Source organism: Polyodon spathula, chromosome 10 (genome assembly GCF_017654505.1).
Source record: "Polyodon spathula isolate WHYD16114869_AA chromosome 10, ASM1765450v1, whole genome shotgun sequence".
NCBI classification, from domain to species: Eukaryota; Metazoa; Chordata; class Actinopteri; order Acipenseriformes; family Polyodontidae; genus Polyodon; species Polyodon spathula.
The window spans coordinates 250,485-271,894 of NC_054543.1; the positions used below are offsets into that span (position 1 = coordinate 250,485).

The following is a 21,410-nucleotide window of genomic DNA, read 5'->3' on the forward strand; positions in this document are numbered from 1 at the left end:
AGGGTGCTTGTTTGGTACGTTCGAAGAAGGGGTATCTTTTTGATGCATTTGAAAATCCCATCATAAATATCTATTTGAGAGTCTTGTTTTGGTTAATAAGTTTATAAATTGTGCTTTTTTCTATTCTTCTCAAATCAAGCTGGATCGTTCCCGCGATCCAGATTCAATGTGCTGTTTGAGATCTGTCCTCTAAATCACTGCAGGAAAAAAAACTCTGCTCTGCCTTTTCTGTTCTGTACCACAACATGGATCGTTATTGCTGCATTACCTGTTTCATAATGTGGGCAATAATCCTTACACTATCAGTGCACTAGAGCGGACATTTTGAAAAGAGCTTCAAAACAGACTTTAAAGTTGCAAGTGTTAACAATGAAAAGGAAAATTACAAGCACGTCATTCAAACAGTTGGAGCAACACACGAGGACGTGGAACGTTAGATTTTTCAGAAAACCGCTACATACTATATTTGATAAATCACAAATTTACAGTTTTTGCATCACTAAAACTCAATTATTATTTTTTGTCTTGCGCACACATATGCATTATAGGAGAGGTCTGGGAGAAGGCATCTCTCACTCACTCATACACGTCCATATATTTCATCCTCCTGTAGAATCTGGCCAGTTTCACAGACAGGATGATGCTGGGAAGCAGGAATATCAGACACCACCCCATGCTGAACCAGAAAGCGTTCTAAGAGATGTTAAATAAAGACCAGATTAATCACACAGTCAAGTGTCTTTGTTAAGTGTCTGTTCTGCTTTAGAGCGTTACAGGCTGAGGGAGAACATGGTTGTTTCCTGAACAAGATAAAGAGAGTGCCCAGTAAAAATAACTTATGGGTATCAATGGTGCAAGACAGCCTATCATAAGGGAAACTGGGAGTTGAAATCCCTTCAATACAAAATGAAAATTCAAGCTGTATCACTTTACAGTGCCATTAGAGTATACCACCTGGTGGTTCAGGCAGCAAGTAGCAATTCTGTTTGGGAACAATAACAGGTTTTTAAAATATTGTTAAGATATTTCTATGATATCCTCTGACACTGCAGTAACCCTTCCCCACCCCTATGACCATGGCTACTGATTGAAAGGCTTGTTTGATGGAATTCTAAATCAGAGTGACACAAAACCACTTTTTCAGCAGCTTGAAACCTCTTTCCAGGAGACCTAGTTTGAGGCAACTTTGCTGCATCAAACCGGAAGTCTCCCCTGGTGTGCCGTGCAGTGGCCTGAAACCTGGTCTCCTGAAACCAAGTTCCAAACTGCAAATACACAAGTGTTCCCTCAGCTTTACAGTGGGTGTGACAGGAGCTAATGACCAGGGCGAAAGGCATTGTTTTAAACTGACCAGGGAATCTACGATGTAAACACAGGCGATGATCTCCATGGCGTCGATGGCGTTAGCAGCAGGCTTGCAGCGAGCGACCTTCTGTGTGATCTGCAGGACGAGAGACAGTGCAGAGACACTTCATTCACTGAGTCCTACCAGATCAACTGCAGCTACATCTGCTGCTCCAGAAACACACTGCTGCAGCTCAATACAACTTAGCACACTGCCTCCTTGCAGGAACATTGTTTTCTTATGGATTTTGCCAGCGGCAGTTGCTGTAGGCTTTTGCCAGCAGGCTCGGTTATACCCTAATGGGGGCTCATGTTCTGAGCTGGGAGCAAGCAGTGCACTCTGCTCTACAGTATATGATTAGACAGGACTGTGGAGAGCAGCTTATACTGCTGGCGTGTGTCTATCAGCCCCCAGGGTTACAAAGTGAAGTCAAACAGACCGAGCTACACAGAGCTCCTTCCGCAGTGTCTGCAGACAGTCTTCTGTACTCAATTCACACTCACAATATTAGAAAAGATTTGTAAAAAAAAAAAACAAAGCAGCAGCTCTTACTGTTTGATTTGCCCAGCCAACGTACGTCTCAAGATATCCTATCTGACAATTCAGGAATGATTGACTTTCCTTGAAACAAAAAAACAAGAGGGAAACACATCAATCAGAGAGCAGCATGGAGAGAGTCACATGACCCTGCCTCAGCCCCCCCAGGGAAGGGTATGTTCATGTTTCAGTGTCTGATCAGGCAGTGCTTTACAGACACAGCTGAGCTGCATATTTAAAGGACATTGTGTAGATTTGAAAGTGCAAACATGGATGAGAGGCCTCTCTCAAATGGAAAGACAGCAGATTAATAAAGTATATTAATGACTGAGCTGAACATAATGAGATACGTTGTCTCAACATGGGAATCACATCCTACAAAGTGCCATGTGCCGGAATCTGCAATAACACACATTAATAAAAGGAAGAGACTCCCATTCAAAATGATCAGCCAGGCTGAATTAAAGAAGTATTCGTATCAGCCTGGTTTAAAGCTTGTGATCACATAATCATGTGTGTTTTATATAATACTGCAGCTAATTCATTTAAAAAAACTGTTAATCCATTTCTAGTTTGATGTGGCAGGATTACAGCACACTGATCTCATACAATCCTAGTTTGGAGGTCAGGATTAGAGCACATTGATCTCATCTAGTCCTAGTTTGGAGGGCAGGATTAGAGCACTTCTGATATCATTCTGCCAGTGTTTTTGTTCTTTCTTGAGAAATTATATTTCTTCTCACCTCTTTGATAATTTCTGAAGTGTTGTTTATGACCTTCTGTGCTTCCTCCACCTTTACAAGAGTGTTATTTATAGTGATCTGAAAAGCAAAAGAATACATTTATCAGAGAGAAAGCCATTAATGCAGATAATGATCACATAGTGAAGGGCGTGTCTCTGCAATTACTCTGCAGGCTGTGGGCTGTACAGAGGAGCGAGACTGGCCCAATGCACTGTGCATGATTCATGATTTCTAGCAGTGTATCCTTCAGTCATCACAGAGACACTGTTCATTGTATTGAAATAGACAGGTGCCATTCCAGCCTAGTCCTGCATGTATATCACAGCCTAGTCCTGCATGTCTAGCACAGCCTAGTCCTGCATGTCTAACACAGCCTAGTCTTGCATGTCTAACACAGCCTAGCCCTGCATGTCCAGCATAGCCTAGTCCTGCATGTCTAACACAGCATAGTCCTGCATGTCTAATACAGCCTAGTCCTGCATGTCTAGCACAGCCTAGTCCTGCATGGAAGTTATATGCAAACTTATGGAAACTATAATAAGATCCAAAATGGAAAATTACCTATATGGTAACAGGGTCCTGGGAGACAGTCAACATGGTTTTAGGAAAGGGGGATCGTGTCTAACTAACTTGCTTGATTTTTTTGAGGATGCAACATCGATAATGGATAATTGCAAAGCATATGACATGATTTATTTAGATTTCCAGAAAGCTTTTGACAAAGTCCCGCACAAAAGATTAATTGTCAAACTGAACGCAGTTGGGATTCAAGGAAACACATGTACATGGATTAGGGAGTGGTTAACATGTAGAAAACAGAAAGTACTGATTAGAGGAAAAACCTCAGAATGGAGTGTGGTAACCAGCGGTGTACCACAGGGATCAGTACTAGGTCCTCTGCTATTCCTAATCTACATTAATGATTTAGATTCTGGTATAGTAAGCAAACTTGTTAAATTTGCAGACGACACAAAAGTAGGAGGAGTGGCAAACACTGTTGCAGCAGCAAAGGTCATTCAAAATGATCTAGACAAGATTCAGAACTGGACAGACACATGGCAAATGACATTTAATAGAGAAAAGTGTAAGGTACTGCACACAGGAAATAAAAATGTACATTATAAATATCATATGGGAGATACTGAAATTGGAGAAGGAATCGATGAAAAAGACCTAGGAGTTTTTGTTGACTCAGAAATGTCTTCATCTAGATAATGTGGAGAAGCTATAAAAAAGGCTAACAAGATGCTCGGATACATTGTGAAAAGTGTTGAATTTTAATCAAGGGAAGTAATGTTAAAACTGTACAATGCACTAGTAAGACCTCATCTTGAATATTGTGTGCAGTTCTGGTCACCTCGCTATAAAAAAGATATTGCTGCTCTAGAAAGAGTGCAAAGAAGAGCGACCAGAATTATTCCGGGCTTAAAAGGCATGTCATATGCAGACAGGCTAAAAGAATTGAATCTGTTCAGTCTTGAACAAAGAAGACTACGTGGCGACCTCATTCAAGCATTCAAAATTCTAAAAGGTATTGACAGTGTCGACCCAAGGGACTTTTTCAGCCGGAAAAAAGAAACAGGGACCAGGGGTCACAAATGGAGTTTAGACAAAGGGGCATTCAGAACAGAAAATAGGAGACACTTTTTTACACAGAGAATTGTGAGGGTCTGGAATCAACTCCCCAGTAATGTTGTTGAAGCTGACACCCTGGGATCCTTCAAGAAGCTGCTTGATGAGATTTTGGGATCAATAAGCTACTAACAACCAAACGAGCAAGATGGGCCGAATGGCCTCCTCTCGTTTGTAAACGTTCTTATGTTCTTATGTTCTTAACACAGCCTAGTCCTGCATGTCTAACACAGCCTAGTCCTGCATGTCTAGCACGGCCTAGTCCTGCATGTCTAGCACGGCCTAGTCCTGCATGTCTAGCACGGCCTAGTCCTGCATGTCTAGCACGGCCTAGTCCTGCATGTCTAATACAGCCTAGTCCTGCATGTCTAGCACAGCCTAGCCCTGCATGTCCAGCATAGCCTAGTCCTGCATGTCTAATACAGCCTGGTCCTGCATGTCTAATACAGCCTAGTCCTGCATGTCTAATACAGCCTAGTCCTGCATGTCTAATACAGCCTAGTCCTGCATGTCTAATACAGCCTAGTCCTGCATGTCTAATACAGCTTACACAAAGCAACAGCAATACTTACTGGAATCTGGGAAGTGGAGAACTTCAGAGGTTTGATACTGTTTTTCAGGGTTTCCTGTAAAAGAGACACATGCAGGTAACAGACTTCACAAGCCGCAATGTTAAAGGTTTTCTATATCATGGCTGCAAGACTAATGGGCGTTCTGGTTATTACGGAGTTGAAGTTCTACAGAACATGGCAAGTTAAAGGCATGGACTGCAGTAGACAAGGACAGCCATTGCTCTTCTGCAGTTCTACATCACGGTGAAAGCCTTGCAAAGTGCTACACAGCACAGTGAAAGTGTGGTTAAACCAGATTAAAGCATCCAGTGCAATGCACTGCTGCAGGGGTACAGGTCAAGATTACAAACAGGTCCCAGAGGTGACTGCCAGTGTCCTGCGCAGGAACTTTTCCACTGTGGTACTGAGGCTTGCAGATTCGTGGTTATGAAACTCACCACTTGTGGCTGGAGTTCCTCTGGAATACGTCTGCTGAGATTTCTCAGGTCTGCTGCCTCTGCCATGAGTTCTCCCTTTATAACTTGATTTTGCTGATTCTACAAAGAAACAGGATTAATGTGATTTGGGTTCCATTGTTTTCTACTTGTTTGAAGCTGTGTTTAGAGATACTCAGTCCCCCTTTTCCTCTGAATGTATATAATTCTACCTCATTATAAGAAATGACCACACTGCTGCCACCCTGCTTCATTCACTTGTAAACTGGAATGTGGCACAGCTAGTGGTGGCTCCAATGATATTATGACAATAATATTTTAAAAATACTAACACTCTTCTGAACTTTAAACTGTTTTACAAATGTAACACGTTTTTCAACCTAAGAATACAGGACCAACTAATAACATTAATGCCCATGTTTGTCCATTAGATGGCACTATGTTCTCAGTAGAAGTATAAAAGGTTTTCACACCCCTTTAACACTTTAAAAGGGAATATCACAGTACAAATAGTCTCTTTATCTGCACGCCCGTATCCAGAGTGTTACAATACCACAGTCTATCTGCAGACCCGTATCCAGAGTGTTACAATACCACAGTCTATCCGCAGGCCCGTATCCAGAGTGTTACAATACCACAGTCTATCCGCAGGCCCGTATCCAGAGTGTTACAATACCACAGTCTATCCGCAGGCCCGTATCCAGAGTGTTACAATACCACAGTCTATCCGCAGGCCCGTATCCAGAGTGTTACAATACCACAGTCTATCTGCCCGCCCGTATCCAGAGTGTTACAATACCACAGTCTATCTGCAGGCCCGTATCCAGAGTGTTACAATACCACAGTCTATCTGCACGCCCGTATCCAGAGTGTTACAATACCACAGTCTATCTGCACGCCCGTATCCAGAGTGTTACAATACCACAGTCTATCTGCACGCCCGTATCCAGAGTGTTACAATACCACAGTCTATCTGCACGCCCGTATCCAGAGTGTTACAATACCACAGTCTATCTGCACGCCCGTATCCAGAGTGTTACAATACCACAGTCTATCTGCACGCCCGTATCCAGAGTGTTACAATACCACAGTCTATCTGCACGCCCGTATCCAGAGTGTTACAATACCACAGTCTATCCGCACGCCCGTATCCAGAGTGTTACAATACCACAGTCTATCTGCACGCCCGTATCCAGAGTGTTACAATACCACAGTCTATCTGCACGCCCGTATCCAGAGTGTTACAATACCACAGTCTATCTGCACGCCCGTATCCAGAGTGTTACAATACCACAGTCTATCTGCACGCCCGTATCCAGAGTGTTATAATACCACAGTCTATCCGCCCGCCCGTATCCAGAGTGTTACAATACCACAGTCTATCCGCAGACCCGTATCCAGAGTGTTCCAATACCACAGTCTATCTGCAGACCCGTATCCAGAGTGTTACAATACCACAGTCTATCCGCCCGCCCGTATCCAGAGTGTTACAATACCACAGTCTATCTGCAGACCCGTATCCAGAATGTTATAATACCACAGTCTATCCGCACGCCCGTATCCAGAGTGTTACAATACCACAGTCTATCCGCAGGCCCGTATCCAGAGTTCATGCAGATGGCAGAGCTTTATGAAGCACTTGCAAGTGGCTGTCTTGAACTCACCTTTGCAAGTTTATCCAAACTATCTGCAAAGGAGTCTATGTCCGGACTGCTCAAATTCTGGTTTGCCTGCAAGAAGAAAAGAAGTAAACATAAAGCAACAGAATAATAGGACCAATCAGCTCTTAAGAGCAGGCTTTTACATTAGCCCTCGCCACCAGAAAGAAGCTTTGATCAACCACCTTCCCTTCAAATCATCTCAGCAGGCTTGAATACTCCTGGTTATACAAAAGCTTTGCCATAGTGTACCCTGGTTTGCTTTACCATAGTGTACCTCTCTATGCTTTATAATGCTTCCCTAGAGCTCCCAATGGTGCACCCAGTAAAGGTGCTCTGCAGGGAGTGCAGGATGTGCCCTATAGTCTCGGCATCGCAGGTTCCAATAGGGCGACCCCTTGTGACCAATAGGGTGCCTGTGGCTCTGCAGTGGAGCTGCCAGATCTGTGTTGTCCTCCGGCACTATAGGTCTGGTGACATCGCTGTGGATTCGAAGCGTGTAAAATGACGGACTGGCAGGAGCGTGTTTCGGAGGGGGGTGGGGGGGTTGCGAGCCGTGAGCCGAGGATACAGATAATAATTGGGCATCCTGAAATTGGGGAAAAAAAACGGAGGAAAAAATTGATGACGACTAAATAAAAATAAATAAATAAATAATGCTTCCCTATGCATTACTAGACCTCCATGTGCTTTACAATGCTTCCCTATGCATTACTAGACCTCCATGTGCTTTACAATGCTTCCCTATGCTTTACCAGACCTCTCTGTGCTTTAGCTTCCCCTTTCCAGATGTGCTTTACAATGCTTCCCTATGCTTTACCAGACCTCTCTGTGCTTTACAATGCTTCCCTATGCATTACTAGACCTCCATGTGCTTTACAATGCTTCCCTATGCATTACCAGACCTCCCTGTGCTTTACAATGCTTCCCTATGCTTTACCAGACCTCCATGTGCTTTACAATGCTTCCCTATGCATTACTAGACCTCCATGTGCTTTACAATGCTTCCCTATGCATTACTAGACCTCCATGTGCTTTACAATGCTTCCCTATGCTTTACCAGACCTCTCTGTGCTTTACATACCTCCCTATGCTTTACAATGCTTCCCTATGCTTTACAATGCTTCCCTATGCTTTACCAGACCTCTCTGTGCTTTACAATGCTTCCCTATGCATTACTAGACCTCCATGTGCTTTACAATGCTTCCCTATGCATTACTAGACCTCCCTGTGCTTTACAATGCTTCCCTATGCTTTACCAGACCTCTCTGTGCTTTACAATGCTTCCCTATGCATTACCATACCTCCATGTGCTTTACAATGCTTCCCTATGCTTTACCAGATCTTCCATGTGCTTTACAATGCTTCCCTATGCTTTACCAGTCCTCTCTGTGCTTTACAATGCTTCCCTGTGCTTTACCATACCTCTCTGTGCTTTACAATGCTTCCCTATGCTTTACCATGTGCTTTACAATGCTTCCCTATGCTTTACTAGACCTCCATGTGCTTTACAATGCTTCCCTATGCTTTACCAGACCTCCTGTGCTTTACAATGCTTCCCTATGCTTTACCAGACCTCTCTCTCTGTGCTTTACTAATACTTCCCTTTACAATGCTTTACCAGACCTCTCTGTGCTTTACAATGCTTCCCTATGCTTTACCAGACCTCTCTGTGCTTTACAATGCTTCCCTATGCATTACCAGACCTCTCTGTGCTTTACAATGCTTCCCTATGCTTTACCAGACCTCTCTGTGCTTTACAATGCTTCCCTATGCTTTACCAGACCTCTCTGTGCTTTACAATGCTTCCCTATGCATTACCAGACCTCCTGTGCTTTACAATGCTTCCCTATGCTTTACCAGACCTCTCTGTGCTTTACAATGCTTCCCTATGCTTTACCAGACCTCTCTGTGCTTTACAATGCTTCCCTATGCTTTACCAGACCTCTCTGTGCTTTACAATGCTTCCCTATGCATTACTAGACCTCCATGTGCTTTACAATGCTTCCCTATGCTTTACCAGACCTCCCTGTGCTTTACAATGCTTCCCTATGCATTACTAGACCTCCCTGTGCTTTACAATGCTTCCCTATGCATTACTAGACCTCCATGTGCTTTACAATGCTTCCCTATGCATTACTAGACCTCCATGTGCTTTACAATGCTTCCCTATGCTTTACCAGACCTCCCTGTGCTTTACAATGCTTCCCTATGCTTTACCAGACCTCTCTGTGCTTTACAATGCTTCCCTATGCATTACTAGACCTCCATGTGCTTTACAATGCTTCCCTATGCTTTACCAGACCTCTCTGTGCTTTACAATGCTTCCCTATGCTTTACCAGACCTCCATGTGCTTTACAATGCTTCCCTATGCTTTACCAGACCTCCCTGTGCTTTACAATGCTTCCCTATGCTTTACTAGACCTCCATGTGCTTTACAATGCTTCCCTATGCATTACTAGACCTCCATGTGCTTTACAATGCTTCCCTATGCTTTACTAGACCTCCATGTGCTTTACAATGCTTCCCTATGCTTTACCAGACCTCTCTGTGCTTTACAATGCTTCCCTATGCTTTACCAGACCTCTCTGTGCTTTACAATGCTTCCCTATGCTTTACCAGACCTCTCTGTGCTTTACAATGCTTCCCTATGCTTTACCAGACCTCTCTGTGCTTTACAATGCTTCCCTATGCTTTACCAGACCTCTCTGTGCTTTACAATGCTTCCCTATGCTTTACCAGACCTCTCTGTGCTTTACAATGCTTCCCTATGCTTTACCAGACCTCTCTGTGCTTTACAATGCTTCCCTATGCTTTACCAGACCTCTCTGTGCTTTACAATGCTTCCCTATGCTTTACCAGACCTCTCTGTGCTTTACAATGCTTCCCTATGCTTTACCAGACCTCTCTGTGCTTTACAATGCTTCCCTATGCTTTACCAGACCTCTCTGTGCTTTACAATGCTTCCCTATGCTTTACCAGACCTCTCTGTGCTTTACAATGCTTCCCTATGCTTTACCAGACCTCTCTGTGCTTTACAATGCTTCCCTATGCTTTACCAGACCTCTCTGTGCTTTACAATGCTTCCCTATGCTTTACCAGACCTCTCTGTGCTTTACAATGCTTCCCTATGCTTTACCAGACCTCTCTGTGCTTTACAATGCTTCCCTATGCTTTACCAGACCTCTCTGTGCTTTACAATGCTTCCCTATGCTTTACCAGACCTCTCTGTGCTTTACAATGCTTCCCTATGCTTTACCAGACCTCCATGTGCTTTACAATGCTTCCCTATGCTTTACCAGACCTCTCTGTGCTTTACAATGCTTCCCTATGCTTTACCAGACCTCTCTGTGCTTTACAATGCTTCCCTATGCTTTACCAGACCTCTCTGTGCTTTACAATGCTTCCCTATGCTTTACCAGACCTCTCTGTGCTTTACAATGCTTCCCTATGCTTTACCAGACCTCTCTGTGCTTTACAATGCTTCCCTATGCTTTACCAGACCTATGCTTTACAATGCTTCCCTATGCTTTACCAGACCTCTCTGTGCTTTACAATGCTTCCCTATGCTTTACCAGACCTCTCTGTGCTTTACAATGCTTCCCTATGCTTTACCAGACCTCTCTGTGCTTTACAATGCTTCCCTATGCTTTACCAGACCTCTCTGTGCTTTACAATGCTTCCCTATGCTTTACCAGACCTCTCTGTGCTTTACAATGCTTCCCTATGCTTTACCAGACCTCTCTGTGCTTTACAATGCTTCCCTATGCTTTACCAGACCTCTCTGTGCTTTACAATGCTTCCCTATGCTTTACCAGACCTCTCTGTGCTTTACAATGCTTCCCTATGCTTTACCAGACCTCTCTGTGCTTTACAATGCTTCCCTATGCTTTACCATACCTCTCTGTGCTTTACAATGCTTCCCTATGCTTTACCAGACCTCTCTGTGCTTTACAATGCTTCCCTATGCTTTACCAGACCTCTCTGTGCTTTACAATGCTTCCCTATGCTTTACCATACCTCTCTGTGCTTTACAATGCTCCCCTATGCTTTACCATACCTCTCTGTGCTTTAAAATGCTTCCCTATGCTTTACCAGACCTCTCTGTGCTTAACAATGCTTCCATATGCTTTACCATACCTCTGTGCTTTACAATGCTCACCTATGTTTTACCATACCTCTCTGTGCTTTACAATGCTCCCCTATGCTTTACCAGACCTCTCTGTGCTTTACAATGCTTCCCTATGCTTTACTAGACCTCTCTGTGCTTAATAATGCTTCCATATGATTTACCATACCTCTCTGTGCTTTACAATGCTTCCCTATGCATTACTATGCTTTCACTGTGGTTCACTGCACTTTGCTGTGCTTTTACTATGGGGAGCTCCTATAGGTTTGGGATTAAGGATCTGGTGTAACCCTCGATCATCTTTCTCTGTCGATGCTCCTCGACCTGGCTTCAGAGTTCCTTTTCTATTTCTCTGATCAGTAAAAGTCACCTGCTGCTCGATGGCAGTGAAGTTGATCCCATGAATTCCGGAGGAGGCGAAGTCCTGCAGCAGGCTGAGCAAGTCACTGTTCAGCAAGCTGATCTCAGGAGGATGGATGCTGGTCTTGTTGAAGGCTGCTTGGATGTCTCCTGTGTACTGCGGAGGCAAATCAACTGGTCAGCCAGGAAACTGAGGGAAAAGCAGCTCCTGTGAGCACAGTGGAGGCTCCACAGTGACACTTACTTTACTGATATTTAAAAGCAGCTCCTGTGAGCGCAGTGGAGGCTCCACAGTGACACTTACTTTACTGATATTTAAAAGCAGCTCCTGTGAGCGCAGTGGAGGCTCCACAGTGACACTTACTTTACTGATATTTAAAAGCTCATCCAGATTAACCAAGTCTTCCAGATGCAGGGTGCTCCATATAGGGTCATTGTTCTTACAGTCACTGAAATATAGAAACCACATGATCACAGGAAACACGAACAGCGCTGCCTAGGGAAAATCAGTGCAACTACACCCAGGTTAGAAAGACATTGCAGCTATTCTGAAAGCATTGATTCGCTCACCATCATTTCATTTCTTAAGGAAGAGAAGAAAACCGAACAGAAAAGAATACGAGTCCCATTGGTATTGCACACACAAGAGCACCTACCTGTAAATCTGAGCGATTTCCAAATGGGTGTTCACCCCGAGCATGTCAGACAGGTTGAACCCCGGGATCACATCTGGAGTGTTGAAGAACTGCAATTAAACACATGACGGCAGGCTGGTGGTCATCCTTCAATATTCATTTCAATGGGGTTGTGCAGCACAAGTGTGATCATGCAAGTGTAACTGGGTTATAAATAAAAACTTCTCTTAATCCCATCAACAGTCAGAGGACAGTGTTGGAGCTGTTATACAATGCATGGTTTATTTCATAATCAGAGGGCAGTGTTGGAGCTGTTATACAATGCATGGTTTATTTCATAATCAGAGGGCAGTGTTGGAGCTGTTATACAATGCATGGTTTATTTCATAATCAGAGGGCAGTGTTGGAGCTGTTATACAATGCATGGTTTATTTCATAATCAGAGAGCAGTGTTGGAGCTGTTATACAATGCATGGTTTATTTCACAGTCAGAGGGCAGTGTTGGAGCTGTTATACAATGCATGGTTTATTTCATAATCAGAGGGCAGTGTTGGAGCTGTTATACAATGCATGGTTTATTTCACAGTCAGAGGGCAGTGTTGGAGCTGTTATACAATGCATGGTTTATTTCATAATCAGAGGGCAGTGTTGGAGCTGTTATACAATGCATGGTTTATTTCACAGTCAGAGGGCAGTGTTGGAGCTGTTATACAATGCATGGTTTATTTCACAGTCAGAGGGCAGTGTTGGAGCTGTTATACAATGCATGGTTTATTTCATAATCAGAGGGCAGTGTTGGAGCTGTTATACAATGCAAGGTTTATTTCACAGCCAGCATCACACACTGTAGATCAGTAGATACACTTCCATGTTCACATGGTGACCTGTTACCTTTAAAAGCTGCTGATTGCTCCAGGGCTTGCAGACCAGCGTGTAGACATTCCCTCCCAGCAGGAACATCAGGAGAACCAACAGCATGAGCAGCCAGGAGTAAAGAAAGCTGAAGCCAACCCCCCTGCAACAGACAGCACAGGAGTGAGGATGCAGCTTCAAATGATCCCATCATCCACACACAATCCTATCAAACACTCTCCACTCAAACACACACTCTCCACTCAAACACTCCCATCATCCACACACTCTCCACTCAAACACTCCCATCATCCACACAGTCTCCACTCAAACACACACTCTCCACTCAAACACTCCCATCATCCACACCCTCTCCACTCAAACACTCCCATCATCCACACACTTTCCACTCAAGCACTCTCCACTCAAACACTCCCATCATCCACACACTCTCCAACTCAAACACACACTCTCCAACTCAAACACTCCCATCATCCACACACTCTCCACTCAAACACTCTCCACTCAAATGCACACTCTCCACTCAAACACTCCCATCATCCACACACTCTCCACTCAAACACACACTCTCCAACTCAAACACTCCCATCATCCACACACTCTCCACTCAAACACTCTCCACTCAAACACACACTCTCCAACTCAAACACTCCCATCATCCACACACTCTCCAATCAAACACTCCCATCCTCCATACAATCTCTACTCAAACATTCACATCACCACTCATTCATCCACACAATCTCTACTCACGCCATGAAGAAGACGCACCCGCAGTCTGCAGTGCATGATCGCTTGGTGGGGTCAGTGCTGGGTCTGAGCCCAATGGGCCCCAAGAGGAGCCCCAGACTGTTACACACAACCACCAGCAGGACCAGGCAGCTCAGGATGAGCCCTGTAATCCATCTGTGGAGGAGAGACACCCAGCTCACAGTCAGCTGCACAGGATTGGGTTGCACTTTACATGAAGGGTCATACATCATTACAATGTTATTATGCAAAGTTACAATGTACTTAATGTGTACATCTTTGTGCACAATATATGTTAGTGTACAATTGTATATCATGGTAATAGTTGGATGAATCCCAGTCACTGCTCTGGTCTCACTACATGCTCATCACACCTGTATTCATCTGCCTGAGAAACCTCTGGAAGATACATGTGCAGGTCGTCCATTACACTGTCCAGCTGCTTATTCACTTCCGTGAGTTGGTCCAAAGGAATGTTTTGGGCAATTTGCCCAATTTCTTCCTCAATAGCCATGAGTTGTTTATTCATGTCTGACACACACAAGAAAGAAGAAAAATATTACAAAAAAAAAACAAAAAAACAAAGCTTTTGGGTCCCAAGATCATTGCTGGATCGCTAGTATATCTGGAAAGGGGTATTTTCAGGTCACCAATATCAATGGTTTGTATTCAAGAGCAAGCGTTGTATTTCTTCATTTGTGTGCTTTGCTTCTAAGGTTTGCGATATCACCGATATCAATGATTTGTACTGCATTGCAATGACAGGAACCTGGGGTAATGAATCCAGACACAAAGCCCTCAGACTCAACCTACCTGCCACCACCCCTCTAGTCTCATTGCTCACTCTTTCGGGAATGCCGTTCAAGGTCTTGTTAGCCTACAGGTGAAGAAATGACACATACAGTTAGACAGTATGCAATAGCTCCTGTGTGAGAGTGGGGCTGCCTGACACATCCTCTTGTGATCAGTCTGATTTCACATACTGCAATACCACATTTTCTCCCACTGGGATCAGGTAGAATTAGCCCTGTCCCATTTACAGCACGCTGTATTAATAGGTGGCATCTCACCTCATTTACTATGGCACTCAGGTTAGCATCCTTCACTTTGCTGATGGCATCCATCGGGGCACTCAAGTCAGGCATCTAACAGAAAGGAAACATGAGTGTAAACATTGCAAAAATATCACAACCTGCATCTCCTGATCCCTGTTGTACCTGAGATTAGTGTAGTTACACCTCTACAAGTGAGCAGACCTGCATCTCCTGATCCCTACTGTATTTAAGATTAGTGTAGTTACACCTCTATAAGTGAGCAGACTCATCACCTTCATAGTCCTTGGCTTACCCCACTGAAATCCACATGGAAAGCTGGTTTGTGTAAACTTCCCACCACTAGATCACAGTCTGTACAATCCGGATTCTTCAGTGTTTGCTCTATGCGTTTCCAAATGGCTGTCAGGTTTGTCACAATCTCTTGCTGTTTTTGCTTCAAGGACTCTGTTGTGGAGTTCACGTTCATCAGCACCTCTCCAATGGAGGTAACCTCTAGAAACAGAAGAAAGAAAGAGAGAGAGAGATCTTTAGCAAAAAGTCCAGGCTGTTCTTGAAGGACCATGTGGTAAAAACCTCCAAACCCTGCGGTCGCATTTCTCTTTTCCTCAGGAGTGTCAACTGAGACGGGTGGCTTGTGCACACATCAGTGACTCAATCACTATAGTTAAACAACCATTTGAATGCCACGCTTCGGCAGGGCTGAATGTGCTGCTCTATTCGTATTGCTTCTGATACATCATGTCCACTCTCTACACTATGGAGCGCTTATGTATTGCCTTCAAAGAAACACAGGCTGTGTGTCATGGGCGCTCTGCAGCCCTTCCTCAGGATGCTGTGGTGCTGGATTGAGAAAGTCTTAGTAGAACTCTGAAGGGACACAGTTACCTTGACTGATGAGGAGGAGTGAGTCCAGCAAGCTGTACACGGGGCCCCCCAGGGCCTGCAGGATCTCCCCCCCCAAGCAAGGGGCCAATATCTGGAGAGATACAGGTCAGGGGTCATCACCATAGAGAAAGAATTCCAGCTTGCTTCACACGACTGGATTCATCAAGGTCCTTACAGTAAAATGCAACTTCAGACACAACTCGGAAGGAGCCAGGTACACAGTCTAAGGTGTGACTGAGTTGGTTTCTAACCAGTTTTGCAACATCGCCAGTTTCATTTTACTTTCACCAAAATGGTGCAACTTGCATTCTTATGTACAGACCTTGATAAATCAGGCCCAATGTCTTCACCAATAGGTTTTTGAAGAATTTCCTCTAAAAACTTACTAAAAAAAGCACAGTGTGTATTTCTACCTGGAGGACCAACCCACAAACAACTGACTAACAGACCTTTGATTCAGATAATTGTGTTTGGATAATCCTGAGTTTCAAGTAATCACCAGATCAGCCTGCCTCATGGCTCTGCATCACACTAACACTGTCAATATCCTACTGCTAAACTCTACCCTTGTGTGTCCCTCTCCCTCCATCTCATCTTTAAACCCTTAGCAGCTGCTGAACCCCCCGAACTTACCATTCAAGCTCCTGCTGACTTCATCCAAGGGCTTTGAGCTCTCCTTAACCACGTTATTGATTTGCTGGGAAGTACAATAAAAACACCAGAGTCCGTTACCCTTAAAGAAGCTGACCTGTTATCAGCACTCTGTCTTCCATCTTTCATGAAGACTGCTGAATAAAGACTCCAAGTCAAAGTGTTTCTAGAGGAACCTCAGAGAATCTGCAATATCATGGTGGCAGGAAAGCTACATGGATTAGAACTAAGAATCGGAAAAGAAACTTTGCTTGGCTTTTTTGGATGATGTCCTCATGACCCAAGAGCCTCTGCTTTCTAAGGGCCCTCAGTCTACATCCCACGGAGGTCATGTGGTGGAGGACAGTTCTTACTAAATGTATATCATTTATTGTTTTTCTGCTGATCAGTTCCCAGCACGTACCTGGGGTATCTCACATCCTGTACATGATGCAGTGATCTCCTCTCATCAGTGTATCTCACACCCTGTACATGATGCAGTGAGCCCCTCTCATCAGTGTATCTCACACCCTGTACATGATGCAGTGATCTCCTCTCATCAGTGTATCTCACACCCTGTACATGATGCAGTGAGCCCCTCTCATCAGTGTATCTCACACCCTGTACATGATGCAGTGATCTCCTCTCATCAGTGTATCTCACACCCTGTACATGATGCAGTGAGCCCCTCTCATCAGTGTATCTCACACCCTGTACATGATGCAGTGAGCCTCTCTCATCAGTGTATCTCACACCCTGTACATGATGCAGTGAGCCTCTCTCATCAGTGTATCTCACACCCTGTACATGATGCAGTGAGCCTCTCTCATCAGTGTATCTCACACCCTGTACATGATGCAGTGAGCCTCTCTCATCAGTGTATCTCACACCCTGTACATGATGCAGTGATCTCCTCTCATCAGTGTATCTCACACCCTGTACATGATGCAGTGAGCCTCTCTCATCAGTGTATCTCACACCCTGTACATGACGCAGTGAGCCCCTCTCATCAGTGTATCTCACACCCTGTACATGATGCAGTGAGCCCCTCTCATCAGTGTATCTCACACCCTGTACATGATGCAGTGAGCCTCTCTCATCAGTGTATCTCACACCCTGTACATGACGCAGTGAGCCTCTCTCATCAGTTCCCAGCAGTGTGCAGTACGTACCTGGGGTATCTCGCTCAGGAAAGTCTTCATGTTGTCCAGTGTGTCGTTAAGCAGTTCAGGGCTGTTGTTGATGGCTTTTGTAAACTTGTCGTTGCTAATGAACATACAGATATTCCCCGCTCTGGTTCAGCACACAAGGAAACAAGTGTAAAAAAAACAAACCCAGTCACTACTGTTCTTATGGTTTGGCAAACAAGTGAATGGTGAGCACTTTGATCTACTGCGTTTGATAAGCCAGGCAGTTCCATAATAATCATAATCCGAAGAACACATGAAACAATAAAACCCAAAAAGTTGTGCCCAGTTAAACACAGTGATTTATATCTAAGGAACAGAATGGAGTCAAACAGACCCACGTTTCTACAAGTCAAGCAGACCCACGTTTCTACAAGTCAAGCAGACCCACGTTTCTACAAGTCAAGCAGACCCACGTTTCTAAAAGTCAAGCAGACCCACGTTTCTACAAGTCAAGCAGACCCACGTTTCTACAACTCAAGCAGACCCACGTTTCTACAAGTCAAGCAGACCCACGTTTCTACAAGTCAAGCAGACCCACATTTCTACAAGTCAAGCAGACCCACATTTCTACAAGTCAAGCAGAGCCGTGTTTCAAACAGGGCCTTCAGAAAGTGTTTTGAAGTTCTGGATGTTTTTTCATCACAATACTCACAGTATGACAATGGTGATCAGCATCAGGGACCAATACAGGCCTCTCCTCTTGCAGCTTGTCTTCTTGGACTGTTTTTGATACATCCTCCCACCACAGTTGCCACAGCAACGGCAGCAGCAGAAGAAGAAGCCAATCAGAGGCATGAGCAGGATGAAGAGGATCCCGATGGCAACGCAGACCAGAAAGCCAGCCTCATACTTCAGCACCTGGAATGATCTGTTTTGGACTGCAGTGTCGTTATCAGGGGCTTGCATTCCTGTCCTGTGCTCAGAATACTCAGGGGCTTGTATTCCTGGGCTGTGCTCAGAATACTCAGGGGCTTGGATTCCTGGGCTGTGCTCAGAATACTCAGGGGCTTGTATTCCTGTCCTGTGCTCAGAATACTCAGGGGCTTGTATTCCTGTCCTGTGCTCAGAATACTCAGGGGCTTGTATTCCTGTCCTGTGCTCAGAATACTCAGGGGCTTGGATTCCTGTCCTGTGCTCAGAATACTCAGGGGCTTGGATTCCTGTCCTGTGCTCAGAATACTCAGGGGCTTGTATTCCTGGGCTGTGCTCAGAATACTCAGGGGCTTGTATTCCTGGGCTGTGCTCAGAATACTCAGGGGCTTGTATTCCTGTCCTGTGCTCAGAATACTCAGGGGCTTGTATTCCTGTCCTGTGCTCAGAATACTCAGGGGCTTGTATTCCTGGGCTGTGCTCAGAATACTCAGGGGCTTGTATTCCTGGGCTGTGCTCAGAATACTCAGGGGCTTGTATTCCTGGGCTGTGCTCAGAATACTCAGGGGCTTGTATTCCTGGGCTGTGCTCAGGGGCTGCTGTATGGAGAGTAAATTACCTTGCTTGTAGAACATGAGACGGTGCAGGAAGAAGGCACAGTATGCAAAGATAAAGTAAGACTGGGTTTGAATCACCAGATCTGAGGTCACCTGTAGATTTGCATATGGTCTGATAAAAGTGTGCTTAAGATCATGCAGTGTACCAACTAACAGAAACTCTTGTGTGCAAATAGCTTTTCCTCATGAAGGACATTTTTGTCTGCCTTAAAAAAATGGTATCATGTAAGGCTTTAGTACTACAGTAAAAAAAAAAAAAAATGTTATTCATTGTTTTGACAAGGCTGTTCAGATGAGTGCAGGTTGATTGACACACTTATAAATAAAATGTAAACAGGGCAGCCTTACTGGAGAAATCAAATCTATACTGTAGCAGATTAACTTTGAAATTCAATAAAAGCATTATATATATATTATATATATATATTTGAGCTTGCCTGGATAATTCAAACTGCCTAGCACGTGAGAGCGTGAACTTCCAACACGGAGTAAGCAGAGTAGGAGGGACTAGCCGAGTTGAAAGGCCAATGAGGAAGCCTTGCTCTTTAACAGCTCGTTATCAATACCTACAGATGGATACTAATGTCCTTACCGTTCTCAGGGAGTCTTCCTGGATGATTGTAGAGGCATCTTTTATTGCTTCTGTAAGGAGTTCTGAAAAACAAAACCCGGAACACACACCTCACTCAAGGGCTCTGTTGCAGTTTCTGTTTGGTTTTACTTTTAAGAGAGTCAAACACTGATTTGAGACCCGTGTTATCAGGAGAGCAGCGAGTCAAACACTGATTTGAGACCCGTGTTATCAGGAGAGCAGCGAGTCAAACACTGATTTGAGACCCGTGTTATCAGGAGAGCAGCGAGTCAAACACTGATTTGAGACCCGTGTTATCAGGAGAGCAGCGAGTCAAACACTGATTTGAGACCCGTGTTATCAGGAGAGCAGCGAGTCAAACACTGATTTGAGACCCGTGTTATCAGGAGAGCAGCGAGTCAAACACTGATTTGAGACCCGTGTTATCAGGAGAGCAGCGAGTCAAACACTGATTTGAGACCCGTGTTATCAGGAGAGCAGCGATTCAAACACTGATTTGAGACCCGTGTTCTCAGGAGAGCAGCGATTCAAACACTGATTTGAGACCCGTGTTCTCAGGAGAGCAGCGAGTCAAACACTGATTTGAGACCCGTGTTCTCAGGAGAGCAGCGAGTCAAACACTGATTTGAGACCCGTGTTCTCAGGAGAGCAGCGAGTCAAACACTGATTTGAGACCCGTGTTCTCAGGAGAGCAGCGAGTCAAACACTGATTTGAGACCCGTGTTCTCAGGAGAGCAGCGAGTCAAACACTGATTTGAGACCCGTGTTCTCAGGAGAGCAGCGAGTCAAACACTGATTTGAGACCCGTGTTCTCAGGAGAGCAGCGAGTCAAACACTGATTTGAGACCCGTGTTCTCAGGAGAGCAGCGAGTCAAACACTGATTTAAGACCCATGTTATTTCCTTGTTCTGTGGTGCCATTCATCAAATTGTTTCTAGAATTTCAATTAGGGTCTTATCTTCAAATGTCAACAGTACAGACTTGGTTTTGATTTATTTCTGCAGGTTTGATTAAACTGTTGTATTTATCTCCTTGTGACCGAAGAGTTGATGATCCTGCCATTGTAAGACACATACCCCCTCCACTACAAAGCTTCCTCTTTGGTTAAATGGTGACACGTTCGTCTTTGAGGTTAACGGTTTGTATCCAGTCCTTGCCTTTCTATTCAATTCAATGGCCTGAGATGCCAATTCGTTACACAGTGTTAAGCTGAAGGGAACACAAAGCCACTTTGAGACTAGGTGTCAGGCGACTGCATGGCACACCAGGGAAGACTTGGGCTTTGATAGAGCAAAGTTGCCTCAAAAACTAGGTTCCTGAAACCAGGTTTCAAGCCACTGTTCCTTTGTGTTCCCTCAGCTTTATACCTACAAGAGTCACTTGTATTGGTTCCATTACATCCAATTCCATTAGCAGTCATTGTACCTGATATACAACGAGGCAGCCCTTCACTGCAGCTGTGGCTTGCATTGGCTCCAGTGGATGTATTGAACACCATCCTGCGGAAATTGGTTAAGCACAAACCTGCGCCCTTGCAACACTCTGCCTCAAAGAAGATTAATCACTAACCACAAACCTGCGCCCCTGCAACACTCTGCCTCAAAGAAGATTAATCACTAACCACAAACCTGCGCCCCTGCAACACTCTGCCTCAAAGAAGATTAATCACTAACCACAAACCTGCGCCCCTGCAACACTCTGCCTCAAAGAAGATTAATCACTAACCACAAACCTGCGCCCCTGCAACACTCTGCCTCAAAGAAGATTAATCACTAACCACAAACCTGCGCCCCTGCAACACTCTGCCTCAAAGAAGATTAATCACTAACCACAAACCTGCGCCCCTGCAACACTCTGCCTCAAAGAAGATTAATCACTAACCACAAACCTGCGCCCCTGCAA

At 44.6% G+C, this 21,410-nt stretch overlaps 1 protein-coding gene across 1 annotated transcript; it reads right to left on the bottom strand.

Annotated features, from left to right (window-relative positions):
- Positions 1–322: 322 nt before the first annotated feature.
- On the bottom strand, positions 323–18,934 carry LOC121321620 (prominin-1-A-like). The gene is made up of 20 exons (XM_041260624.1): positions 18,538–18,934; positions 18,082–18,445; positions 17,412–17,532; positions 15,610–15,700; positions 15,017–15,216; positions 14,740–14,814; positions 14,483–14,546; positions 14,044–14,200; positions 13,673–13,825; positions 12,938–13,061; positions 12,068–12,156; positions 11,776–11,860; positions 11,422–11,568; positions 6,928–6,993; positions 5,267–5,365; positions 4,830–4,883; positions 2,626–2,703; positions 1,898–1,966; positions 1,352–1,441; positions 323–693 (listed from the first exon to the last, which is right to left on the bottom strand). The coding sequence occupies exons 1-20, from the start codon at positions 18,932–18,934 to the stop codon at positions 577–579; spliced, it is 2,640 nt and encodes an 879-aa protein (XP_041116558.1). The 3' UTR covers positions 323–576.
- Positions 18,935–21,410: the final 2,476 nt, after the last annotated feature.